The following is a 27914-nucleotide window of genomic DNA, read 5'->3' on the forward strand; positions in this document are numbered from 1 at the left end:
CACAAGGTGATGTTTTACCTTAGTCCCCTACCTCTTTATAACAGAATACAGATCTGCAATTGATTTTTCAATGCTTTGTTTTATAGATGCAGGAGGTGATGGCAATATTCTGCAAGCTTTCAAGAGAACGTATGTATACTATGCTGTCTGTTACTGTTATTATGTATAGTGTTTTTTGTTTTCCATGTGCGCAATGGTTGATTGAACTATTACATACTTGGACATAACTAAGAACTTTTATAAATTATTGGGCCTAAGAACAGGTGTGGGACAGGGGGCAGGTATACAGTCAAAACAGGTGATCATTATATATTGTATACGTATATAATTACAAAATTGGAGGCAGTCTGAATATACATATATCAAGCAGCTTATATAGCAAACATCACCTATAACTGATAATATATATCTTAGACAACAGATAACAATTTGCTTATTTGTACATAAACTAATTGTCAGCTATTTTTATACAGTAGCTGTCAGTATGTATTATACATACTCACTATATATGACATAAAATATATGGAACAATCAGTAGATACACTAGTTATTCTATATACCCTGGGCTGTGCTAAGGGGAGATGCTGGCTAAGACACTGGTTGCTAGGATATTGGCAGCCAGGGTGAAACAGAATCATTGGTTACTAGGACTCAGGTGGTTGGGGGCTGAAAGTGCACCAAGGACAGAGCTTTCAATATTGATACTCTGACCTCAGTGTCATTCCCCACTGTGCTTTCATCAGGACAGATGCCACAGTCACAGGAGAATGTACAGGAGGAATTTGAGCAACGCTCTGCATGTAGATCCTCACTAAGGAGCAAAATACAATTGTTATCTAGGACACTGACCTCAGTGTCATTCGCCACTGTGCTTTCATCAGAACAGCCTGAAGTATGTACCTATCAGTCAGTATAGCAGGCATGCAATATACACAGACAACATAGGTCATGTAGAGCAGACAGTGCAGTGATACCTTCCTAAGCAGAAGCCTACTGCATTTCACCATTCTGCTACCCAGTACAGTCAGCAGTCTTCAGTGTCCCCTATGCTCTGACTATTCCAACCTGCAAGTCGCTTTCCCTGCCCAACACTGTGCAGCCAGCAAACCTGTCTGCCAGCTGCCCTAGCACCTACATATCAGTTTTCAGCAATCTACACCAGAGCCAAGCATCCCTGCTCTGTCTGACAGGATTGACACTTTCAATTAGCAAGAAGTCAGAGAACTAAACAGAGTAGGTAGAACACTGGCAACCTAAGAAAAAGTTGGCATCTCTATTCCCAGGTATTTATATGGGTGAGAGCACTGGACATTTCCCAGAGGCTAGCTAGCCAGTGCTCATAAAATAGGATTTATGTTTTACCTGTAAAATTATTTTCTTGTAAATCAGTACAGGACACAGAAACAGGTATTCTGAAATTCTGAAAGCCCAGTATAACTCCTCCTACTCCCATCATACCTCAGTTTAGTAGCAAGTAGAGATGAGTGAATCGAACATGACGAAGTGGAATTCGTTCCGAAGATTTGGAAAAATTCGATTCGCGACGAATCCGAAGATTAGCAAACTTCGGATGCACGAATCGAATTTTCCCAAAAATGGCAGCGACATGTGTGGCGACGGAGAAAATGGACAGAGAAGATGGGGCGGGGATCTCTGGGAAGGCGCGCAGACAAGGCGCGCTGACCCATAATGCATTCATGACATGTGATCGCATTAGCCAATCAGCAGCCAGCCAGCACTGTGTAATGGTGGAGCTATAAATCGCGGCCATCTTAGAATTCTCCATTAGCCTACGGTCATTCAAGAGAGACAGACCTGTGTGTATTAAGGGACAGAGTTAGGGCCACAGAGACTTTAGGGCCACAGAATCATTACTCAGGGACACAGAATCGTTACTCAGGGACACAGAATCATTACTCAGGGACACAGAATCGTTACTCAGGGACACAGAATTGTTACTCAGGGACACAGAATCGTTACTCAGGGACACAGAATCGTTACTTAGGGCCACAGCTATCAAAGAATCAAAAATTTAAAGTGACATACACCCTTTTTTTTTTTGGTGGCTGTCGTGCACAGTTGGTGCTGCAGTTTGCCGATTGTGCAAAATAAACTGACTTTCTGCTTCACAACCACTATTGTACGTTCAAAGAGTTAAATCCATTTACACGCCGGCTGGCGGTAATATTTTTTGGGTGATTAGTGCATTCCAGTGACAGAAACGTACAGTTTCCAGCCAACGGCAAGCTGCAATTGACCGATTGTGTACAATAAACTGACTTTCTGCTTCACAACCACTATTGTACGTTCAAAGAGTTAGATCCATTTACACGCCGGATGGCGGTAATATTTTTTGGGTGATTAGTGCATTCCAGTGACATAAACGTACAGTTTCCAGCCAACGGCAAGCTGCAATTGACCGATTGTGCTAAATAAACTGACTTTCTGCTTCACAACCACTATTGTACGTTCAAAGAGTTAAATCCATTTACACGCCGGCTGGCGGTAATATTTTTTGGCCCCCTGTACCGGCTCCTCATGAACGTGGTTCAGCGGGTTTGCATCACTTAACGGCAAATCGTTGACAAACGCTGGGACGTTCAGTGTTGTGCGCATTAAGCCAGACACCAAAGGGCAGCACAGACCTGTTATTACTCGCTCAAGCATGGCTGAACAAAACCAGTCTCTACCACAAATTGGACCCAGACCTGCCCAGGGTCTCGTAAGTAGATTGCACGGAGGAGTAGAGTTCGTTATTGGAATTAACTGTGAGGGACTTTTAAACCTAGGCCTGTGTATGGCCTTCAATTGAAGCTGCTTCTGCTCCGCCACTCTGCCATTGGACTCTTGATAGTCGTCTCCCCACGCTGCTGCTGGGGGGACTTTTTAACATAGGCCTCTGTATGGCCTTCAATTTTAGCTGCTTACGCTCCGCCACTCTGCCATGGGCCCCTGTACCGCCTCCTCATGCTGCTGCCAGGCCCGTAATCTGCCATGGGCCCCCGTACCGACTCCTCATGCTGCTGCCAGGCCCGTAATCTGTCATGGGCCCCTGTACCACCTCCTCATGCTGCTGCCAGGTCCAGAGTGTGTCATGGGTCCCTGTACGGCCTCCCATTGCTGCTGTCTCCATCGCCACACTCTGCCATGTTCCACTTTCAGGTCTCCTCACACTGCTGGTGGGTTCCATTTTGTCATAGGGTGCTGTATGGCCTCCCATTGCTGCTGCCTCCACCGCCACACTGTGGCTCCACACTCTGGTTTTGGCCCCGTGACTGCCCAAATGAGTGAAGTGTGCGGTGATTCTAAGATCGACGGCACTCATCTGCATGTCATACTGACTGACAGTATTATTTCTCTTCCCCAGCAGACTCCAAGGGCATTTAAATTAAAGGTACAGTGTTCTGCACTAATATAAAGGCTCTCTGAAGCCTAGAAACACCCTTTTTATAAGTTAAATTCGCAGCGAATATATTCGGCTCGAAGCAAATTTATTCAGCGAATTCGGCGAATCAGCCGAACCGAATTTTTTAATAATTCGCTCATCTCTAGTAGCAAGCAATGATATGAGTGGATCATAAGAACAAAGAAGAGGGACCTGTGAGCTGTAATGTACTACTAGAAAAGGAAAAAATTCTGTTTTCCTCATTGTACATTGTAGGACACAGAAAGAGGTTTTGTGAAACACTGGGACATCCAAAAGCAATCCAACTGAGTGGTGGGAAACAGAAACCAAAGGGCCCACCGGAAAGAAGCCAGTAGGTCACTAGAGGTGGCTCAACGGGCCTACAGCATCACTTGAAGAACCTTACAACCAAAGCCAGTATCATTCGAATCCTGAACATTCACTTTGAAAAAATAAGAAGAGAAAACTAGATGGCAGCCCTGCAGTCTGTAAAACTGATGCCTAATGCTGAATGTTCAGTAGTGGAAGTGATAGTGGAATGAGGTGCTGGCTGTCCCCTATGGGGACTGTCAGGCAGGCCAAAGAGAGAGACAAACTGTCAAAAATGTGGCTGTATCTGAGCGAAAAATCCTCTAAGGATGTTTAGGAGCAGGACAGAGAAATGCTATAATAATGTCCCAAGAAAAGGTGAAGGGAAGAAATCACCTCAGGAATAAAAGAGGCCAAGGGCCTTAAGACAACCTTCTCAAACTTCTCCTAGTTCAACAAAGGAACAGGTACCTTACAGGTTAGGGCTGCCAACTCAGAAACTTGCCTTGCAGAACTAAAGGCTATGAGAAAGGCAACATTGTGAATAAGGAGAGACAGAGGAATAATCTGTATAGGTTCAAAGGGCAGTCTAGAAGAACTGTCAAAAACAGGTTGAGATGTCACAGTCACAAGAGAATGTACAGGAGGAATGTGAGCAGCACCCTGCACGTAGGTCCTGACTAAGGAGTGAAAGGCAATTGTTATCTTAACATAAAAGTGCTAAGGCAGGCTGAAAATGGATTTTGATAGCACTCAAGGCCAAATAATGATCAATACCAGACCTTCTGAAAAAACAGGATTCGTCCCATGGAATACTTCCTAGGAATTCTATTGTCTCACACCAAGAAAAATACACTTACTTAGTGTGATGGTAGACTTCACGAGAAGTCGATTCCCTAATTTTCAAAGGTATAAGGCCAAATCCAACAGGCCCCTGTCCCTCAGAGTCTGGACCCACAGGAAACCCAGAAGCCTGATGAGGTCTGAGTACCAGGTCCGCCTGGGTCAGTTTAGTGCAATGAAAAACACCAGAATTCACTGTATATCAATCCTGCAAGGAAGGAGGAGTAAAAAACATAGATCCAGTCGAATTGATCTTCCAGTCACCAGAGCCTTCACTGTAAAGGCTAGAGGATCACTGGATCTCGAGATTAACATTTCCAGTTTGTCATGGAACCTGGAAACAAGGAGACCCACATGTAATGTCCCCCAATTGCAACAGAGACCTTAAAACACTTTGGAGAGATGAAACTCATAGTTCTCTGTCCCACATGCTGGACTCAATTTCTTGAAATATTAGGTGTCTTCAAAGACGAATAGAGGGGCCCCACACTAACAAGGGGCATCTCCTCAATGCAAGGAGGGCCTAACTAAGTGTGAAGGATTGGGGAGTCCAAAATGTATGGCTGAACTGAGTCTCAGAATTTGCCTAGAACACAGAGGTCTATGAGAAAATGAAAAAAAAAATCTTCGCAGCCTCTGAGATGGAGGTTTTTTTTAGACCAATAGTTAATTGTATTTGCTGAGAAAAACTGGTACATTTGCCTTGATAACATCCTTGATAAGATTTCTAAGGAGTTGCCAAAAAGCATTTTTCCTCAAAGGGCATGCACAACAGGTGTTTCAGTGTTGCTAAACTACATGCCAACAATTGAGCCAAAGAGTAACAAAACAGAGACTCAATCAGCATATTATGCGTATAACATCCACTAACCCATCAACCTAGTAGAGTAGGGGCAACAGCATGAGCTCCTTTTGTTGGCAGACAGAAGGATTTGGTAGACAAAATTCAGAATCCCAGGACATAACCTTGGACCAGACAATGAATATCTGGCAGAAGGACATATTTGCGATAGGAACTTGCAGTACAGTACCTTCAAGAAAAATAAAGCCCTAGAAAAGGCTTCAAGCCCTTTGTCAACGATATTTGTAAGCACAGGGGTGTCCTCAACATGGACCATCAGAGACTTATGAGGATAGGATATGGCAGGATGCACAACTGGGAAGGACCACATCTTCAGAAACCCCTCCTCCTTAGGGAAAGAATGTAGAAGGAGCAAGAACTTTTACAGGTTAGGCCAATTACATTGCAGGCTGGATGCAATATTTAGTGTATATTGCTAGAGAGTTTTTTTTCTTTGGGAGGGTGCATGTGATCAGCACAAGGCCAATCAGCACTGTCCAGACAGAGGGTCAGGGGTCATGCAGCCATGTGGAGGATTAACCCCTTAGGTTCCACAGTGAGTATAACAAGCATGCTTTACTGCATATAAAGACTAATATTACTGTTGTGGGTTTAGTAATTTTTCTTGAAAAGGATGAGTATTGCTGCCCGTGTCTCCACTGCAGAGATTGTTCAGCTGATTTACTATATGATTTGAGAAAATGTTTGACCATTCATCCAGAGGAGCATTTGTGAGGTCAGGCACTGATGCTGGGCAAGAAGGCCTGGCTAGCAGCCTCAGCTCTAATTCATCCCAGAGGTGTTCTATCGGGCTGAGGTTAGGACTCTGGGTAGGCCAGTCAAGTTCCTTCCCCCCAAACTCGCTCATCCATGTCTTCATGGACCTTTATTTTGGAACAGGAATAGGCCATCCCCAAATTGTACCCACAAAGTTGGGAGCATGAAATTGTTCAAAATGGCTTAGTATGCTGACACCTTAAGAGTTCCCTTCACTGGAATTAAGGGGCCAAGTCCAACCCCTGGAAAACAACTCCACACCATAATCCCCCCTCCACTAAACTTTACATTTGGCACAGTGCAGTCAGGCAAGTACCGTTCTCCTGACAACCGCCAAACCCAGGCACATTCATCAGATTGCCAGACAGAGAAGCGTGATTTGTGACTCCGGAGAGCAAGTCTACACTGCTCTAGAGTCAAATGGCGGCGTGTTTTACACCATTGCATCCGATGCTTTGCATTGAACTTGGTTATGTAAGGCTTGAGTGCAGCTGGATGGTCATGGAGACCCATTCCATGAAGCTTTCTATGCATTGTTGTTGTGCTAATCTGAAGGCCACATGAAGTTTGGAGGTCTTTAGCTATCAACTCTGCAGACAGTTGGCGACTTATGCACACTGTGCTCTTCAGCATGTGCTGACCCCGCTTTGTCGTATTACATGGCCTAGCACTTCGTGGCTTAGTTGCTCTTGTTCCCAGTTGTTTCCATTTTGTTATAATACCACTAACAGCTGACCGTGGAATATTTAGCAGCAAGGAAATTTCATGGATAGATTTATTACACATGTGGCAACCTATCACGGTACCATGCTTGAAGTCACTGAGCTCCTGAGAGCGACCCATTCTTTCACAACCTGTACTTGGGTGCCTGAGAGAAAAGAGGAGGAAAGTAAGGAGGATGCACAACTCCAAAGATGCAGGATATCCTCCAGGGGCAGGCGTAAGGGCAGCCACGCTATTGGATCACACAACAGAGCTCCACAGGTGCAGGGCACTGATGACTCCCGCTGACTTCCAAAAGTTCAATGGTGTGGGCTTTTTTCAACACATGTGCAGCAGACCACAGTAATGTTGTTTTCAGTTTCTGTCTGAAGCAGACCAAGCGTGGCTAAAACACCAGCCACTTAGGCACCACATGCTTGACGAGACATATGATAACATGCCATGGAGCCTGTTGGCAACAGCACTTTAAAGAACCACATCCTAAAAAGGTGCGAACGTCTCCTTGCTCCTCATCTGGGATCTCTACCCCCACTATAACAAACCTCAAGTCTTCTCAACAGCCTCAGCTGAGAGGGGTGATGGTATAGCAGTGGGTGCCACAATTCCTTGCACCCAATCTGCGAGCAGCACACCACCTGTTGATTTCACCAGGCAAATTTCGCTACCCTAGTTGCTGAACCATAAAAAAAATACTGTCCCACCCATCCACATTCTCAGCGTATAAAAGCTAGCTTGGCCAAATTGCTAGCATTACAACTGCTGCTTTTCCATCTGATAGACTCTACCCCTTTCTGTGAATTTTCAGAATGTTCTGTACCACAGTGGCAGGTTCAGAAAAGATAGGCTTCATCCACTCACTGGTTTGTATACAATTTTTGTGCAATTTGTAGGCATTTTTCCAAGGCACCCCTGAAGAAAGATGAAGGCACCCCAGGGTGCCTGGGCACCCTGGTTGAAAAAGCTTATCTAGACTGTGCCATGCTGTACCCCAGACTAATACTCCACTAGTGTGTGGTAGTGACGGAAGCAGTCCTTGATGCAGAGACCAGGCTGGCCAGGTGGGCCACAGTACATACTGGATACAAAAGACCCATGATGATTGCTTTCTGAAATTTTAGGAAGAATCCATTTCCTTCTTCGTCCAGTTGCTTTGTAAATTACAAAAGCATTATATAGCCATTTGAAACATATAAATAAACACCTTTTTGTACCACTGTCAAACTCTGCAGGAAACTAAATATGCCTTATCATTTGGTCATTGAAGACTACACCTCCCATATAAAGATTAATCGTGCACACAGAGAAGCTTTTCAACAACACCCAATGCCATGCAAATTTGGACTGTCATATCTGTGTGAATGGAAGACAGGACAAAATCATTCCATTTGTCCTTTCATTTCACTGCAAGTAATTTAACATTCCTCAAGCAGGCTTTCTCCCTCTCTCTATTCGGGTGTTATCAAGCTGTTGGGGTAAGCCCTCGTGATTGGGTTACATGGTGCCACATCAGCCAATTCCAAGATTGAATAAGTGTCTAATAGGTGGCCTGCTTGTATAGAAGTTGTCCACATACAAATGGTACCCCTTTGCAGGACAAAGACAACACTAAGTCACATACTAACTTGCCACTGCCCCCCATGTAGTCTGTGTATTCCGGGGGCTCCTTCTTCACTGTCTCTTCCCTCATAAACACTCAATGTGCATGTATAGCCTGTTGCCCTCTCACAGAACTCATACATTTTGACCCCAGATCTGGCATGCTTGCAAGGGAGATACTGCTTGATTGCAAGGCGACCAATGATATGTATGAGGGACTCGTCTACGCAGATATTTGGTTGGAGTGTATACATATCTGCAAATTTCTCAGAGAGGTAGTTTATGAGGGGCCAAATTTTGTACAGCCAACCATATTCAGGGTCACCCTGAGGACCACAGAGTGTATTATCAATAAAATGCATGAAACACATTATCATCTCATCTTTTCTGGCCATTGCAGCAAAAGAATATGGGCATATGATGAATTGGGTCTGTGGACCATTATGGCCTCAATTCATTCTTTTTAGTAATGCCCATGTTAAGGATTAGACCCAAAAAAGGTTTAAACTCGGAAACCGTGATATGTTTCTATAATAGTCTGGCAAGAGTTGAATTTTGGTTGGCAACGATGTATTGTGCATAAAGATTACTTTAGTCCACAATCAATTGATACAGCTCTTCTGTGAAAAACAGCTCAAAAAATCAAGATGAGTTGTTAAATTTGCTGTTTCCACTTGAATTTCGAGTTGGGCTGTAAATGGGGGGATAACGGGTGCTGCTGAATCTGGGAGCTGCCAATCAGGATTTGCAAGCACCCCTAGAAGGACACCATGGGCCTGTGTTCGAATCTTGGCGGCTGAAGAACACTACAAGTGCTAACCACATCACCAGCTTTGACCTCACGTCTCAGACTTGTGACGTCACCAGGAGATACTGCAGTGCTGGTGTGTAAAATGCCAGGATGTACTAGGCCGCTGGTGCTTGCCAGTCCACCAAAAGATAGTGTAACACTAGTACTTGAATCCTGCTGCATATGAGAAATGTCATGCTTCCCTAGCACCACAGCTACCTGGGGTCAGGTATGCCTGATCTTACCAGGGACCTCTTCTCCATTGTCTGAGCTTCCTGTCAGGGTGCGCTGCTTTCTACTGGTTAGTATTCTGAGTCTGATTCTGACCGTGAGGCTTCCCTTTTGCTCTCATCTGTCATACTCAGAATCCTGTAGGCGTCTTCACTAGTGTACATTTTTGGGACATTTTGGGAACTAAATTTACAAGTACCTTGTGTGACTCACAGGAACACAAAAGCTCCTGGCTGTCAGGGACTGCTTGAACTGCTAGAATTAAAATTTACCTGCTAGTAGAGATCAGGCCTGATCTTTCTAACCATGTGGTTTTGTGTACAATGTATCAGAGGTGGCAGTGGTCTACCTGACACGGCACCTTTTTTTCTTGGGGGGGGGGCGGCAGAGCTAAACACAAGTACTGGCAAGTATTGAGGCTGATCCTGCTAACGCTGCATTTTTTTGGGACACTATACAAAGAGGAATACTAGTATAGTTCTGTTCATGATCAATATATTGATTGAGTACAGCCACTATACTAGTAATGAGTTAGGGGTACATAGTGCGGTTTTTGACAAGTCCCTGCAGCTTTGTTTACAATCAGGAAAAAGCAGCTAGGAGCTGTCATTTTGCCTGCAATTTAACCACTTCACTACCAGGCACTTTTACCCCCTTCCTGACCAGGCCAGCTTTCAGCGCTCTCACACTTTGAATGACAACTGTGTGGTCAATCAACATTGTACCAAAACTACATTTTTATAATATTGTTCACACAACTAGAGCTTTCTTTTGGTGGTATTTAATCACCTCTGGGTTTTATGTTTTATGCAAAAAAAATTAAAAAATATAGAAAGTTTTGAAAAACAAAAGAATCTTAATTTCGGTTATACAGTTTTGCAAATAAATAATTGTTCTTCATAAATTTAGGCCACATTATATACTGCTACATTTCTTTGGTGAAAATAACCCAAATCAGTGTATATTGTTTAGTCTGTAGAAAAGTTATTGAGTCCACAAACTATGATTATATATATCTGAAAATCGATCTATCCTGATGTACTGACGGCCCATCTCATTTCGTGAGGCCCAAAAATGTCAGGACAACACAGATATCCCCCAAATTACCTATTTTTGGAAAGTAGACAGTCTGAGGCACAGCAAGCTTTTTGAAGTTGTGATTTTTTGTCATATTTATCTGGAATTTGTTTTTTTTACATACTGTCACCAGTGCAGTACAATGTCATCATATAACTGGTGTGGTGGTGATCAAAGGTACTGACTGACAATTTTTTTTTTTTAATTACTTTTTTTTTTTATTATTTTATTTTTTAAAACACAGAGTAACCAGAGTGACCAGAGTAATATAATGTTACCATAGTAACATTGCACTACTCTGGGGAAGTGTTCAGTATTTTTTTTTTTTTACACATTATGATTGCTTATAGCAACCAATTTCATTGTTATAAGCAAGCATTTTACCAACTAAAATCGATTTATTCAGTTTGTTTTGTTGTGATTAGCTGTGATTAGCCACAGCTAATCACATGGCACAGATGGGCTGTGATTGACCCAGTTTGTACTATGTGATCGCTGTGACCAATCACAACTATCAACATAATTGTATACCATGGATGGCATGAAAGGAAACCATTCATTGTTTACACTTATCATGTGACCTGCTGTGATCGGTCACATCAGTCACATAATACCAGCAACGGGCTGGCACACAGATCAGTTATCGCCTGTGTTCGATGGACACAGCCGGTGACAGATCTTGCTGCAGCACGTCCCCTTGGGCACATGAGGCGGTGATCAAATGATCGACAGAAGTCCCACTTGGCCGTCATTTTACTATAGCACTTCCGCCTGGCAGTACTAGGGTCGTTGGTTCGAATCCCAACCACGGAACCTCCTGCCTGGAGTTTGCATGTTCTCCCTGTGCCTGCGTGGGTTTTCTCCGGGTACTCGGGTTTCCTCCCACACTCCAAATACATGCTGGTAGGTTAATTGGCTCCTGTCTAAATTAGCCCTAGTATGTGTATGCATGAATGTGACTTAGGGATCTTAGATTGTACGCCCTTTGAGGGTTAGGGACTGATGTGAATGTACAATATATATATATGTAAAATGCTGCGTAAATTGACGGCGCTATATAAGTACCTGAAATAAATATAGGCATGGCGAGAACTGGTTAAACACACTTTTTCCTTTGTAAGGATCTGTTTACACTAGCAGCCTGATCTGGTCCACCTATCCATTTTTCAGGTGGACCAGATAGCATCTTCCATTCTCCTCTATGAAGCGGCAGATGTAAACAGACTTGTGTCCGTTTACACCCACCTACATTCAGTTCTGTCTGATCCACTAAAACAAAGGGCAGGAGATCCGTTCCCCTCCGTAAAGGGACAGCTGGTCAGTTTACATGCAACTGCCCATAGAGCACAGCGGGCTATGTCCATGTCCTCTCTACATAATTGGAGTGGACACGGACCTCTCATCCGCCTACTCTACTCTGCTAAGCAGGGGATCAGCAGACAGATCCTCTGATGAACAAGCGGATTCCGACCCGTGTGAAATGGGCCTAAATATCAGTTTTGCTGTAATAGGTTATATACAGTTGTGTTCAAAATAATAGCAGTGTGTTTAATAAAGTGAATAAAGCTGAAAATCCTTCTAATAGCCTTTATTTCCATACACACAAATGCATTGGGAATACTACACATTCTATTCCAAATCAAAACATGAAGAAAAATATATCAAATTTGTGTTGTTCCTTTAAAAAAATTGAAGAAAAGTGAATATTAGACTGTTAAAAAAAAAAAAAGCAGTGTTTGTATTCTTCTTTACAAACTCAAACATTCACTATATAAACTAAAAAATGTTTGAAGATTTTGCTTTCCTTTGAATCACTTAATTAATATTTAGTTGTATAAGCACTGTTTCTGAGAACTGCTGTACATCTGTGTTGCATGAAGTCAACCAACTTCTGGCACCTGTGAACAGGTATTCCAGCCCAGGATGAATGGACTACATTCCATAGTTCTTCTCTATTTCTTTGTTTTGCCTCAAAAACTGCATTTTTTATGTCACCCCACAAGTTTTCTATTGGATTAAGATCCGGGGATTGGGCTGGCCACTCCATAACGTCAATCTTGTTGGTCTGGAACCAAGATGTTGCACGTTTACTGGTGTTTGGGGTCGTTGTCTTGTTGGAACACCCATTTCAAGGGCATTTCCTCTTCAGCATAAGGCAGCATGACCTCTTCAAGTATTCTGATGTATTCAAACTGATCCATGATCCCTGGTATGCGATAAATAGGCCCAACACCGTAGTATGAGAAACATCCCCATATCATGATGCTTGCGCAACCATGCTTCACTGTCTTCACAGCGTACTGTGGCTTGAATTCAGTGTTTGGGGGTCGTCTGACAAACTGTCTCCGGCCACTAGACCCAAAAAGAACAATCTTACTTTCATCAGTCCACAAAATGTTGCGCCATTTCTCTTTAGGCCAGTCAATGTGCTCTTTGGCAAATTGTAACCTCTTCAGCACGTCTTTTTTTCAACAGTGGGACTTTGCGGGGGCTTCTTGCAGATAGCTTGGCCTCACATAGGCGTCTTCTAATTGTAACAGTACTCACAGGGAACTTTACACCTTCTTTGATCTTCCTGGAGCTGATTGTTGGCTGAGTCTTTGCCATTTTGGCTATTGTTCTATCCATTCGAATGGTAGTTTTTCACTTTCTTCCACGTCTTTCAGGTTTTGGTTGCCATTTTAAAGCATTTGAGATCATTTTAGCTGAGCAGCCTATCATTTTCTGCACTTCTTTATATGTTTTCCTCTCTCCAATCAACTTTTTAATCAAGGTACGCTGTTCTTCTGAACAATGTCTGGAACAACCCATTTTCCTCAGAATTTCAGAGAGAAATGCACTGTAACCAGCATGTACAACATTTGCTGCCTTCCTTCCTTAAATAAGGGCAATAATGTCCACCTGTTTTTCAAAGAATGACTGACCTTACTAATAGAACTCCACACTGCTATTATTTTGAACATGCCCCTTTCAATTAGTGATTCAATGACACAGAATCAGCAGCATGCATGTCATAACTGTTGGGTCTGTTGGATTTCTATTACTCTACTACACCTGCTAGTAAATTATTTGCCATGTAGAAATATCATTTCTACCAAAAACAGTGATTGATCAGGTTATTGATGTCTGACTGCTATTATTTTGAACACAACTGTACATCACACAGGTATGCCACTTTACATGGAGTCAGGACATCTCCCAACCATGTTATTTAAAATTTGCACTTTTATGTTTCACTTTAAACATTACTAAAATCACTACTCCCCATCAAAGTTTTCTTGATGTCCCCCAGGTTGCCCAGTCCCCCATGCCATTCATTTGACAATCCCTTGCCTTTTAGCCTAAAAAAGGGCCATTATGATTTTATAATACCATTGATTTCAGTGGGGTTTGGATCCTGCACCCAAACTTTAGTAATGTTCTGCAAACCTGCCCCAAACCTAACCCAGGTACGTTCAGCTCATCACTAATGAATATAGAACAGAAACAAACCTTCACAGATTTTGTTGTGTGAACATTCTCAAACCCTTTAGTAAATCAGCCTCTTCTTCTCACTTTCTGTGTAGTTGTCCAGAATATGTGGTCATCAGGAATAATATAATACAACATATTTTCAAGCTTACCGGGAGCTTACTTCGAGTATGCAGAGTTGCTAATCGTGCATGATGGGAATATTTAAATCTAGAACTGTAAAAATGGCTAATGATTCTTTGTTTTTGCATTTAGAACCAGTGCAGAGGGAAAAAGAAGAGATGATGCTGGGGAACTTGATTTCAGTGCCCTCCTCAAAAAAACGTAATAAACTTCTTCTGGGTGCAAACTGACAAATATTTAGAAATATGTATTTTAACATCATTTTAACTGTTCACAAATGTGTTGCTGATTGGTGTTTTATATGTGCTTTGGGATATACAGTATAATATTAAATATTGTTATATTATTAAAGTATCATTAAAACCAAAACCAAAAATGTATTAAATTGTAGCTTACCAATTTTTAGATGTGGCGCCGCTTTAGTTTTCTTCTTTTAGGTTTTTTTTTTCCTTTTCCAATATTTTCAACTGTTGTTCTGGCTGGTAAGTTTTATATTTTGACTTCCTTTAAAAGACCAAGCTGTCCATCAAAAGTGGCAGTTATAGGGTTGAGACAAATCATGTAACTTTAGGGGTTCTTACAATGATCAGCTTTTATTTATTTATGTCACCGCAGAGCACCTTCCGAGTCCTCCCAAACCCCCCCTCCCTATCCTTCTCCTCCTTCGAGGCCCACTGCGTCCGACTATTCTCCCCAACCCCCCTGAAGATTGCTGTGATATACCGGCCTCCTGGATCCATACCTCGCTTCCTGGATGACTTCTCCTCCTGGCTACCCTTCTTCCTCTCCTCTGAGCTACCCACCATAATTCTTGGGGATTTTAACATCCCTGTCAACCTCGACAACCCGGACACAGCCCGTCTCCTCCACCTAACCTCCTCCTTTGCACTTGCACAGTGCATACAATCCACCACCCACTCCGACGGAAATATCCTTGATCTTGTCTTCTCCAACCGATGTGCTCCCCACAACCTCACTAACACCCCCTTCCCTCTCTCTGACCACAACCTGATCACCTTCTCTATCTCCTCGTCCTCCAATGCCTACCCCTCCAAATGTCACACTACTACCAGCCGTAACCTCCGCAACCTTAACCCTGCCTCCCTCCACTCTGCAGCTGATCAACTCCATGACCGCATCCTCCCCCTGTCCTGCCCCGACTTGGCTTTGACCGCCTACAACAATGCGCTCTCAACAGCCCTTGACTCACTAGCGCCTTTAACCACACGCAACACCAGACCCCGACCGCTCCAGCCCTGGCAGACTGATCACACCAAGACCCTCAAACGACAAAGTCGTGCCCTGGAGCGACTATGGCGCAAAACCAAATCCAAACAAGCCTTCACCCGCTACAAATCTGCCTTCCGCACCTACACCTCCTCCCTCCATGCTGCCAAACAGGCCTACTTCTTGACCCTCATCAAGGCCCTCTCCTCCAATCCTCGCCGACTCTTCTCTGCCTTCAACTCTCTACTCTCTCCACCCCCACCTCCACCCAGCACTTCACTCACTGCCCTTGAGATTGCCAATCACTTCAAAAACAAAATTGACACAATTCGCAAGAACATTGCCGCAACTCACACGCCCTCTCAACCTGTCCCCTCTCACACAGCTACCCCCTTATCCCCCCTCCCCCTTGACATAACCCGCAGGGACTTTGTCGCTGCTCAAACTCTCTCCAACCCCCTTCACCCTCACTCAGCTACCCCCTCATCACCCCTCTCCCACGGCCCCACCACTGCTCTGACCTCCTCTTCCACCCCACCCTACATTCCTCATACTGAAGCTCCCCCAACACTCCACACCTTTGACCTTACTACCATCGAGGAAGTCTCCAAGACCCTCTCTGATGCCCGCCTCACCACCTGCCCCCTCGACCCTATCCCCTCACAACTCCTACGACCTTCCTCCTCCTCCATCCTACGCTCCCTCACCCACATATTCAATCTCTCCCTCTCCTCAGGCACTTTCCCCTCCCCTCTGAAACATGCACACATCACCCCCATACTTAAAAAGCCCTCCCTGGACCCCAATGACCCGAACAACCTCAGACCCATCTCCCTGCTCCCATTTACATCTAAACTCCTCGAGCGCCTAGTCTACACCCGCCTATGCTCTCACCTCAACGACAACAACCTCCTCGATCCCCTACAGTCCGGCTTCCGTCCCCTACACTCCACCGAAACTGCCTTACTCAAACTCTCCAACGACCTGCTAACCGCCAAAGCTAATGGACACTATTCAGTGCTCCTACTCCTTGACCTCTCTGCGGCCTTCGACACAGTCGACCACCCCCTCCTCCTCAAAAAACTACACTCCCTCGGCCTCAGAGATTCTGCTCTCTCCTGGATCTCATCCTACCTGTCACAACGCTCTTTCAGCGTTACCTATAATGCTACCCCCTCCCCCTCACTCCCCCTCTCTGTTGGGGTCCCTCAAGGCTCTGTCCTCGGGCCCCTTCTCTTCTCCATCTATACCTCCTCCCTTGGCCAACTCATACACTCTCACGGCTTCAACTACCACCTCTATGCCGACGACACACAAATCTATCTCTCAACCCCCCACCTCACCCCCTTGGTCTCAGCCCGAATCACACACCTACTGAGCGACATATCAGACTGGATGTCGCTCCACTTCCTTAAATTGAACCTCTCCAAAACCGAGTTTCTTGTCTTCCCCCCAGCCCGGACACCACCCCCCATTGATTTCTCCGTCACATCCAACAACGCTACCATCAAACCCGCCCTGCAGGCCAGAGTACTGGGTGTCATTCTGGACTCCAACCTATCCTTCCAGCCCCAAGTCCAATCTTTAACAAACTCGTGCAGACTCCACCTCCGCAACATCGCCAAAATCCGCACGTTCCTAACCCCAGAAACCACTAAACAGCTCATCCACTCCCTCATCATATCACGACTCGACTACTGCAACTCCCTCCTCACTGGCCTGCCTCGCCGCTGGCTATCCCCTCTTCAGTCCATCCTGAACACGGCTGCCAGACTCATTCACCTTTCCAACCGCTCTGTCTCCGCCACCCCCCTCTGCCAATCCCTCCACTGGCTTCCGATTGCGCAACGAATCAAATTCAAAATCCTAACGCTGACGTACAAAGCTGTCCACCATACTGCCCCGAACTACATCACTGACCTAATATCCAAGTACCGCCCAGCACGCACACTCCGCTCCTCACAAGACCTCCTTCTCTCTAGTTCCCTGGTCTCCTCCTCCCATGCCCGCCTCCAGGACTTCTCCAGGGTGTCACCCATCCTCTGGAACTCCCTGCCCCAACCCATCAGATTATCACCTACTCTCCTCTCCTTTAGGCGCACCCTGAAAACCCATCTCTTCAGGGAAGCCTACCCCACCCCCTGCTAACTTGCCTCCCTCCTCCACTCTTCCTACCACTCCATCCCCCACAGCTATCTCCTCCTGTGCCACCACCCCCTCCCTCCTAGATTGTAAGCTCGAAAGAGCAGGGCCCTTGATCCCCTCATGTTTTGCATTGTATTGGTATTGTTCTGTCACATGTTCTGTCTCCCTTTGTAATGTACAGCGCTGAGCAAACTATTGGCGCTTTATAAATACTGTATAATAATAATAATAATAATAATAATCCCAAATGGAAAAAAAACTTGCTGTAACTACTTAAAGAGTGTTAGCTGGAGCTTTGCTTTAATTTGTGTATCAAGTCCATCTAAATTTGCTAGTGCACCTCACACTACCCTCTTTCCAGATTGAACATTGTGCTTCCAAAGATACCTCCTTTACTCCTTTATCTAGAATTGGGACAATAAGTTTTTTAATGGCCAGATCAACAAGTGAAAATAGAAGAAAAACAGTGCAAATAAAAAAACAAACGCAGTCACCACATTTAAGGATATATATACTGTATATATCTTTATAAATAACTTTTTTACTTTTTGCATAAGTGATCACATAGCCTCTGTTCTCATCTGCAGAAGAGCTGGGGGAGGATAAACAGAAGCACGCTGAATGTACCCATGAAAGGCTGTGCAGAGGGAGGGGTGTGTGTACCTACAAGTCTGATCATTGGAGGAGAGCAGGCTAATTTCCTAGCACAGCTAGAGAACTGACCACATTTTGTTCTGCTGCCTAAAGTGGTCAGTTTTTAATGGGAAAGCAGAGGGAACACCAGGGATTTCATGCAAAGGAAGCAATGCAAAGAGAACAAGATACGTTTTCTTACAAGTGCATGGTACAGCAGACACAGATCAAGAATATGAAATGTTGGGTTTATATATTCTTTAAGTCAGAATTTCTGATAAGCACAACTTTTCAGGATCAGTAAAGTATTGAAGTCAGAGGTTCCAATTGATAGCCCAGGAATTTGCATTTTTGTTATTTATCAGCAATAGAAGCCCCTGCATGTCTCTTAAATTTAAAAAAAAACCTTCTTCCCACTTGAAGGCGCATACCATATGCCTTTCATGCGCATATGGTATGTTTACTTTAATGGGAATTGGTATTCTGTATATTTTTTTTCAGTATGAATATTATATCAGAACCTTTCCCAAAACAGTTGATATGTCATTTATTTGTCAATTTGTCATGCCCTACAAGTGTGTAGGTTCTGCCTTTGATAGCTCAAAATCCTTGATGAACAGTTTCTGTGATAAAGAAAACAATTGCTCCAAGTTTGCTTTTCTTTACTATTTTGTTAATGTCTAAAAGATTTTAAAGTAATTCACAAGAAATAATACACAGCAAAAAAAATCTCCTGACCTTAACCCTTGAAATTACCTCCCTCACCCCTGACCTTTAGCCTAATTATCCATCAACCCTTAACGTTTTAGCCTAGTTAACCCCAAACATATAACTATCACCAAAACATAGAGGTCGACATTTCCCTTCTATTGTAAATATTTTGGCACTGATTTGCATCATTCATGGCAAAGAATGACACCCACCATGCAGAAACGGCTGCATTGAAAAGTATGTATCCCAGGAATTTGAGACAGCAAGAACTCAAAAGAAGGGTGATAATCAAGAACACTAAACATGGGCTTGAAGACCAATTTCTGCTTCCTGTATCATCAGTGCCTCCAGATCATTTTGTGATTCTTAATAGCAATGACTCCTGAAGTTTTTTCACCAAGTTGTAAATGCAGCTCATATTTATGTTAACAATGGAACTAAATACCAAAAGGTTTATGAAGCTTTATGTAGTCACAAGAAGACTTATCTAATGAGGGAAGCTGTTGGAGTAGTCATGTTTCTTAGGAGATATCTGCATTTGCATGGGAAAGAAAACATTCCTCCCGATCTTCCACCTGCATACATTGGTAGGGAATGCCTTTAAGGCTTCTGTAATACCTGACACTCAAAACTACCAGCACATAGAAATCAAACATAATTTTGAAGCAAGTAATATTTGCATGTTAAAGGCTAGTAGCCACCATTGCTGGATCCACCTCAGTTATTAATATCGGTTTACTTTCACTCATTGCAGAGAGAGGGAAAAGAAAGAACAAGCAGAAAAACAACAAAAGAAAAAAGGAGATGAGGATCCTATGGATAATATTCCTCCTCATGTCTGGGAAATATTGAAAAATGCTAAGCCAAGCGAGTATGAAAAAATTGCCTTTCAACATGGTGTCACCGACTTGAGAGGCATGCTAAAGCGCCTGAAGAAAAAGAAAGTGCAAATTATAAAAAGTGAAGGTATTTTTCAGGGAAGAATGCTGGTTTTTCATTTAATGGTTGAATTGTCCAACCTGACTATGTTTTGCTTAACTTCCAAATTCTATGGGGGAGAAATACATGAGTAGATACAGTTGTAAAGTAACTGAATATTTCATCACCCCTGAATAACTGAATTATATTAGATTGGCTAGTGATTGAATGGAGAGGGCATGACCATTATTAGAAAATTAAAGTACACCTTCCATGAGGGGGGAGGGAGAGGCATGCATAAAGCCCACTGAGGCTGCTTTCTAGGGGACCTCTGACTCACCATAGACCATTGATGCCATCCTGGCAACCCATCCCATTTTTAATCTGCTATGACGTGGGTCTTTGCACACCAAAGCCCTAGCCCCACAAATGCACAGACTTGGTTTGAAAACTATCCAGTAAGCCTTAGCCTGAGTAGCTGCTAAGATGGTGCCCACTATTTCTACTACCATACATCCTGTAAAAGACATGGTGCAAGACTCCATGACTCAATTTGAAGAACAAAAAATTATAAGGCTTGTGTCAACAAATCTAAATTTGATCTCTAACCCACAAACAGGGCAGCCTTGTTCTGTGCTAAAGCTGACCTTAATTCATGCCTCACCCATTCATAAAATGGATCCAGCATAAATTCTATATAAAGGGTATTAAAGCAGATACACTCCAGGCTAATTGTGTGACCCAGGGCATTCCTTCAAACAAATTAGGATCAAGACTGAGGATGACATACTGACTAGTATTCCTAAATCCTTTCTTCATACAATACAAACTAACCTAGCTAAACTTTATCAAACACAGTTAAACAGGAAACATTCCCCAATCATTTTGGATCCTAATAGAGGAGGAAGTCATTCCTTCTGATGTTCCACTATTAAATTCTTTAAAGCATGAAAAAGACCAGATCCAGATGGCTTTACTGCCAACGACTATAAAACATTTTCTAACCTTTATAGCCCTTACCTGACTCAAACTTATAATAGCATTCAAATAAGAAAAGCTTTGGTATTGAGCCACTTACAGCTGCCACAAGTATGTTCCTATTCTGACAATACTACTTGCTCTATTACCTTGTATCACTGATTAATATTGATATAAAATTATTTGTAAATATAATTGCTACCAGATTCAATACCTTTTCAAACAGCTTTTTTTCATGTGGCATAAAGCCAGAGACAATATCAGAAGGATTCTCTAATTGGTTCTTAGTCAAATAAAGATCTCTTTCTGTTATGCTTTTATCATTTGACAGCAGAATGGCAATTGACTCCATTTTGTGAATCACTGGGGGTTTAGACACAGACTTGTCACCTGGGTCAAAGTGTTCTACATCCATCGACCTTCATAAAATACAATGGGCAACCTTCCAATAGCTAGAGGTATCAGGCAAGACTGGAGTTTGTCCATGCTTCTCTTTGTTCTGGCCATTAAGCTTTTAGCTCACTATATTAGCAACAACAAAGATTTTACTGGGGTGGAGGTAGTGTCAAGGTCCTACCTTTTCCAGAGACTGTGCGGCTTCATGTACTGGCGTCCATCTTGGGTTTCTGCAGAGCATGGTGAGAGTCTTTTTATGCCTTCAGGTCTCTGAGGTCCATCTCCCAGAGGGGTGTGGCTGAGTACATATAAGCCTGTGATCCGCACATGCTCTTTGCACTTGTGACTTGTTTCTTTGTGTTGCTACAGCTCTGTGTATACTCTCGTGACTCTTCTGGTATCTGACTCGGCTTGTGACTAGACCCTTCTCTGCGCTTTCCTTTGATCTGATCTTCCGTTGCTGAACCCGGCCCGTGACCTGTGATTCTTGTCTACTGTTTTGTACCGTTTTTGTCCCGTTGTTGTCGACCCGGCCTGCCTGACTACGCTATTGTTATTTCCTACCAGCTACACGCCATTGGCGACGGCCATTACCGCAGCCGGGGAGTCTCGGGGGCCGCGACCTGGTTCCTGGCTGCGTTAAGTCCATCCCCACCATCAGGGGCCCTGGTGAAGGGCAGCCTTGGACTTAGACTCCGCATCCTGAGGGACTTCGGTCTGTTGGTGGTGATTGTCGTCAGTCAGTGCGTTACCCTGTCACTAGGCCTGCCTGTCCGTTTTTACAGCCCTGCCCTGACAGGTAGCATGACATCACTACAAATTAACATTGTATGTATGTGGCATCCTCCCTGGGATCAAAAATCTAGTTTTGTGTTTACCTAACCTCATTCCCCATATTTTACAGAAATTCTGTGTAGTGTTCAGACTGCAGATCAATAAAGTCAATTTGAAGGCACTTTATATCTCCCTTTCCACGTGTACCCAAGAAAACATAACGATTCTAACTGCACTATTAAAACATCAATATACCCTCAGACTACCATATAATATATGAAGCAAACTGTGCCCATTTCTTTATACAACATTATACCCTTTTAAAGCAAACCCAATTTTTGGATTACCACAATCTTCCACAGTTGACTCAGATATACAAGGTTGTTTCATACCTTGTTGATGCAGTGCATTTCACTCTGCAATTGAAGGATCAAAGCGCTGTTACAGGCATTGAGTCAGGTGCAAACGCCTTTCCAGTACACCTGCTGTTTGAGAACTTCTTCTATGCAGACTGGAGGCACCCTGAAGAGTTCTGGACCCACCTTAGATTGTAACAAAACATTTACTCTTAGGGAGGATTCACTGATAGTGGTCCATGCCCAGTGTCAATGTTTCAGTGATTCATGTTAACAGAGATATCAGTAGAAGGGTTGAAGATATACTTACTGTATCTTTCATCATGTGTTGGTGGTGCCAGATCATGGCAGAATGGATTAAACACCTTAAGGAGAATCCTTCTACCACTGGGGTAGGGTCCAGAGGGTACTCAAAGAGAGTTTCAAAGTCAGCTGAGACCACTTCCACTGCTCCCTCCTCTAGCAGGGCCCTGACCCTTCAGTATTCTTCAAGGGCATTTGTAGCTGTTGACAGCACTGGACCCTACATCTCTTTTAGTGCCTTTTTTAGATATTGCCTTCTCTTAAAGGGCCAAACTCTTGCAGGCTTCTACTAGTTGGAGCCATACAAATATCTAGTGTTGGTAACTATCAGTCACTAATGAACGAGGCTGACCAGCTTAGATCCTTGCTGAAGCACTTTAAACCTTGTGGATATAATAATCCTTGAGAACCCTCAGTTTCCCAAGGTCAGTTTGGTGGCTCTCCACCCCCTCATCGTGGAAGCATTCCTGTTTCAGGACTATCCATACGTCTGGGAATCAAGTCTGGTTCCTTGGAACATTTGGTACCTGCTTTTTGGGGATGTTCCTATTGTGATGTGAGTGAGTCTCTTGACCTAGACTTTGCTGGATATCACTTCGGTGCTATAAGACCTTCAACTCAGGAACAGCTTGAGTATTCTCCCTATGAAGGGGTGAGTGATCCATTCCCAATGCTGGATAATACTGGTATGTTACACTCAACCACATGGTTCCTGTAGAGGCACCACTTTGTCTTATGGGACTCTTCATCCTATAGTCTCCATTCTGTGCTATATTTCTTGCACAGCAGGAAGAACCCATCACTGGAGGGCTTTGTGTTCCATTAAACTGTCAGTAGACAGCTCGTGTTGCAACCCTTCTGAAAACACTCCTCTTGGGAGATACAAAGCTCAGAGGTTCTCATGGGTTCCGATTATTTGGAGTCAAAGCCTCTGATTCAAAGCCTCTAGGGAAAGTTCCTTTAAATATCTTCCCTTCTCCTGTACTTAAACAAGTGACAGTTCTTAGTTTTTTGGCTGAGGTTTCTCTGTGGCTATGGATGCTTTACTGGATCAGGTCAAGACAGAGGACTTAATAGTCCTATGTCTAGGATCAGGAAGACAGGCCCTGCAGGGGGTCTTTCCTTGTCAAGTTCTAGTGTCACTGTCGGTTGTCTTTGTGAATGGATTTGCTTATCTTGCTTATCATGTTTCTGGTGTTACTGCCCTTCTCATTCCTGTGTATATTGGTTAACCTTTGAAATCTTTTTTTCCCCTCTGCCTGTCAGTCAGTCTGACCTAAGGTAGTTCTTTGACTCCTGAAGTCCTTGACCATCTACTTAACCCCTTCACGCTGGTGCTGCCAGCCCTTTAAGGGGTTTCTGACACCTGGAGGGTGGGGTTTAGTGTCATATGACTGCCATGATTGGCTGTCATGGCAGTTACATGTTTGGATCGCAATGAGTGATCAGGACCTTTCCGTGGGATGCCGATACGTGATGGGAGCGTGCAGGGCGCGCGCTCTCAGTACGTTTGTTTACAAATGGTACGCAAATATGAGCCCGCTCGGCATCAAGGCCCAGCGGCCGAGAGGCCGCATATTTGCGTAGAATCGGCATGAAGAGGTTAAGGTATTGTGCTATAAAGTTCTTAATCTTGCTTATCTCATTCGAGATTGGATGGCTATCCTAGGTATTCATGCTTTTTTTCTATTATTTTTTTTTATTATTATAAAAGATTTATATGGCACCAACAGTAGCGCCACAGCACTTTACAATGTGTTAGAGTTTGTTAGAGCTTACAAACTAAAAGGGGAGGATCAAATAATACAAAAGGTAATAACTGTGGGGGATGAGCTGATGGAGAAAATAAAAGTACAATTGTTAGATGGGCAGGAAGCCTATCCTGTTAGGCAACAAGTTTTCAGGGATCACCAAAAGTGGACAGAGTAGGAGATAGTCGGACAGATTGGGGTAGGGAATTGCATAGTATGGGAGAGGCTCAGGAGAAGTCCTGGAGACGAGTATGGGAGGAGGTGACAATGGAACCAGAGAGCAGGTAGTCTTGGGAGGAATAAAGAGAGATATTTGGTTGGTATTTTGAGACTAGGTGATGTAGCTGGGGGCCGAGTTGTAGATGGCTTTGTAAGTTGTTGTTAATATTTTGAATTTAATTTGTTGGATGAATGGCAGCCAATGCAGGGATTGGCAGAGAGGGGTGGCAGACACTGAAAGGTTGGTAAAACTATTGTGCCACTGTCCAATTTCTACAAATGTGAGTGTTTTACCTTCTGCTTTTTTTAAGAGTAAACTTTTATATAGATTTTAGATCTCTATTATGGCTGCTGGTTCCGCTGTTCAATTCAGGGCTATTAATGTTGAATAGTTAATGACATATCCTAGACAAAACTACCTAAAAAGAGCCCTTTTTCAAGTTGAAATAAATCATATTGAGGTGCTGCTGTTGTATTTAATCCAAACTAGAAGTAAAAGTTAAAAAAAATCAATCAATCATACATCCAAAATATGTGATGCTAGAATATGGTGTCATTGCTGTCCATGAAAATCATACTGTTCTGTAACACCACATACAGCTCAAAGGTATCTCTCAAGCATGTAATTTTAAATGATTGGTGTTTTTTTCATGTCACCCTCTAAGTTGCATAAAAAAGGACCATCTCTCAGCTTTACGGTATTCTTAGATGCACCCAAGACAGTGCCAATGACAGTTTTCCATGCTGTTTTTTTCACAATACCTTGCCTTTTAACTTATAAATTAGCCAGTAGCTAATATCAAGATCCCTCTCTCATAGATTTAATGGTATTCAATTATTTAAGTTTGTATTGTTTGGATTTCATGTAGGATTAAAAAAACCCACCATGAAAGGAACCTAGGCAGATTTGCTGATCCCTAGTGTACATATACCTATAATTGTGCTGCAGCACATTTTTTTTCCTGGGAGGCTATAATTCTGCTTTAAGATTTCAGACATATGGTAATTGCAGATCAAAATAACTACAGTTCAGATTAGACTACTTAATGCCACTAGATCAGTAATCTGCACAGAAAGGTATCAGTTCCATGGTGGTCTGTAATGTTCAGAGACAGGCACAAGCAAATGATACAGTGGAACTGCCAACAGAGTATGGCACATCACATGATGAGCAGCTACTACTTTCTGTTGTCTATGTCCAACTCTACATACAGATGTCTAAATTTAGGATATATTAACCATATAACTTTCATTTTTTGTTTCTTCTGCAGCATTTAAAAAGAGATTAGATAACTGCTATACAGTAGACAAAGGTCAGAAGATTAAACTTCAAGTAGAGTTGACAAACCCTGACCTGCCTGTTAAATGGATGAAGAATGGGCAAGTGATAAAACCTAGTGCCAAGTAAGTGACAGTGAATGTGGCTAACAATGAGAATTGTAATTCTTTGTTCAAAATTACTCACTCTGGGGCTTAAGGATGAAATATTTGCAGCATACAATTCTTGTTGCCCATAACAATCAGTCAGAATATGTGTTCCATGTTCAGCTCTAGCTGGCAGACATGTGAGTTAGAAGATTGGCTGCAATAAGCAACCAGCAATGTTTTTAGCACACTTTTCTTACATTAGCCCCATTAACATTACCTCTTGGAGAAAATAGGACTGCTTCTTCATACCCCTCTTTAATTAAAAGGGGGACTATAAAATTAATTTCCAGTCTGCATAAATACAGCCATCATCTGCAGGAGTAATGTCATTGGCAGCAGTACATCGCATGCGTACATGGCATACATGAATGGAATCAATATGTGGCTGCTTCTTGCTGATGATTGGGTTGGGATTTCTCTGCCCCTCGTAGGGGAGCATGAAAAGGCATCAGAGCGTATCAAAACACAGAGCACGCTCAGTGCTGTGCACGCCAAAAATCATTGTGACTGGTTCTCTTTAAAGGGACACTACTGTATCATCTAAAATATAACCGTGTATAAGAATATAAAAAATTTAACATATACATAGCATCTCAAAAGAAAAGGTTATCAGTCGAATGACCTTAAAAGAGGTAACTGTAACTTGCAGTTTACTAAACAGGTACAAAGTTGGAAGCGATAGTGCAAAACAAGTTCAGGTTGGCAAAGACATCATACACTGCAAAACAATACAAATTCAAAACAGATTATTAAGGAAGCACAAACATGGACTCTTCACAGCAATATCTTTGTGACTCAGTCATGGTAATATGGCTGCATAGCATAGTCTTCATAAAATTCTACAAACTCTAAAAGTCTAGTTCAGAACAGGGGCAGACTGACCATTGGGGAACTCGGGCACTGCCCAAGGGCCCGGGGTCAGTAGGGGGCCCCACGAGATGTCCCTGGTACCTTTCATAGGCTTTTTTGGGTGTGGTTTGAGTGTGGGCAAGGATACAGGGGCCCAATGATCCCCTATTGCCCAGGGGCCCCATGAGTTGTCAGTCCGCCCCTGGTTCAGAATCACTACTTCTGTAAAGCTACTTTCAAACTGCTTTGTTGCAAAAATGCGCTAAAATTGATGAGTTTTCCATTCATTTCAATGGGGAGGTGCATTTTGTTTTTTTTACCGCACCAAACGTGCACTAAAAATGCAGCAGACCTGCAACTGACCAGTGTCAAGAGTTCTATAGGATTTAATGTTCATGAGCTTTACTGCCTTTTTTTTTTTTAAATGCAAAATGGAAATGGAAGAAAAACTAACATAACATATGCAAACAACTGGAGGAATCCAAGGCCTGATGGCACAGGGGGGCCATCCCACTGGAACTAGAGTACTCTGGTATCAATTGGGATGGTGCTCACTACAGCAGCTGGGTCTGCATGAAAGCCAGCTCTGACAGCGCAGCAGGGTCATGGATTATTGTTTTCCTGGGGGGTTTAGCCTCACGCATCTAGAGAAAGTCAGCCAGGCTGTGTGCCCCCCATCCCACGTCAGTGCAACTCCCCCCAGTACAGATCCCCCCTACCAATAAAGCTCCTCCCCAACCAGTAAAGCTCCCCTCTCCCCCCAATACAGATCCCTCCCAACCAGTACAGTACCTCCCAATATGACATCCCCCCTGCCAGTATACATTCCCCTAAGTACAGCTCTCCCACCGCCACAAAATACACTCACCAGAGTGTATTACAGCAGCTCCTGTGTGTCTAAGATCATGTGGCTCAGCTCTTCTCTCTCTCCAATTCCTTCTTCTGGGGTTTCTGATGCAGCTAGCAGGGACAGGAAGTAGCTGTCTATAATCAACTAACTCTGTGGTAAGTAACAAATGACTAATCATTTCAGTACTGG

At 43.3% G+C, this 27914-nt stretch overlaps 1 protein-coding gene across 6 annotated transcripts in view; it reads left to right on the forward strand.

Moving 5' to 3' along the window:
• LOC149447453 (myosin-binding protein C, fast-type-like) overlaps positions 1–27914 on the forward strand; it is a 209830-nt gene that overhangs the window by 78860 nt on the left and 103056 nt on the right. For all 6 annotated transcript variants that reach the window (XM_089652564.1, XM_089652563.1, XM_089652561.1 and 3 more), the window contains 4 exons: positions 87–129; positions 14320–14388; positions 19658–19869; positions 25870–26002. In XM_089652564.1, the coding sequence (XP_089508690.1) occupies positions 87–129; positions 14320–14388; positions 19658–19869; positions 25870–26002 (457 nt within the window). The remainder of the gene's footprint in view (positions 1–86; positions 130–14319; positions 14389–19657; positions 19870–25869; positions 26003–27914) is intronic.

Source organism: Staurois parvus, unplaced genomic scaffold (genome assembly GCF_062004578.1).
Source record: "Staurois parvus isolate SC_StPar_1 unplaced genomic scaffold, SC_StPar_1.0 ptg000686l, whole genome shotgun sequence".
In the NCBI taxonomy this organism is placed as follows: domain Eukaryota; kingdom Metazoa; phylum Chordata; class Amphibia; order Anura; family Ranidae; genus Staurois; species Staurois parvus.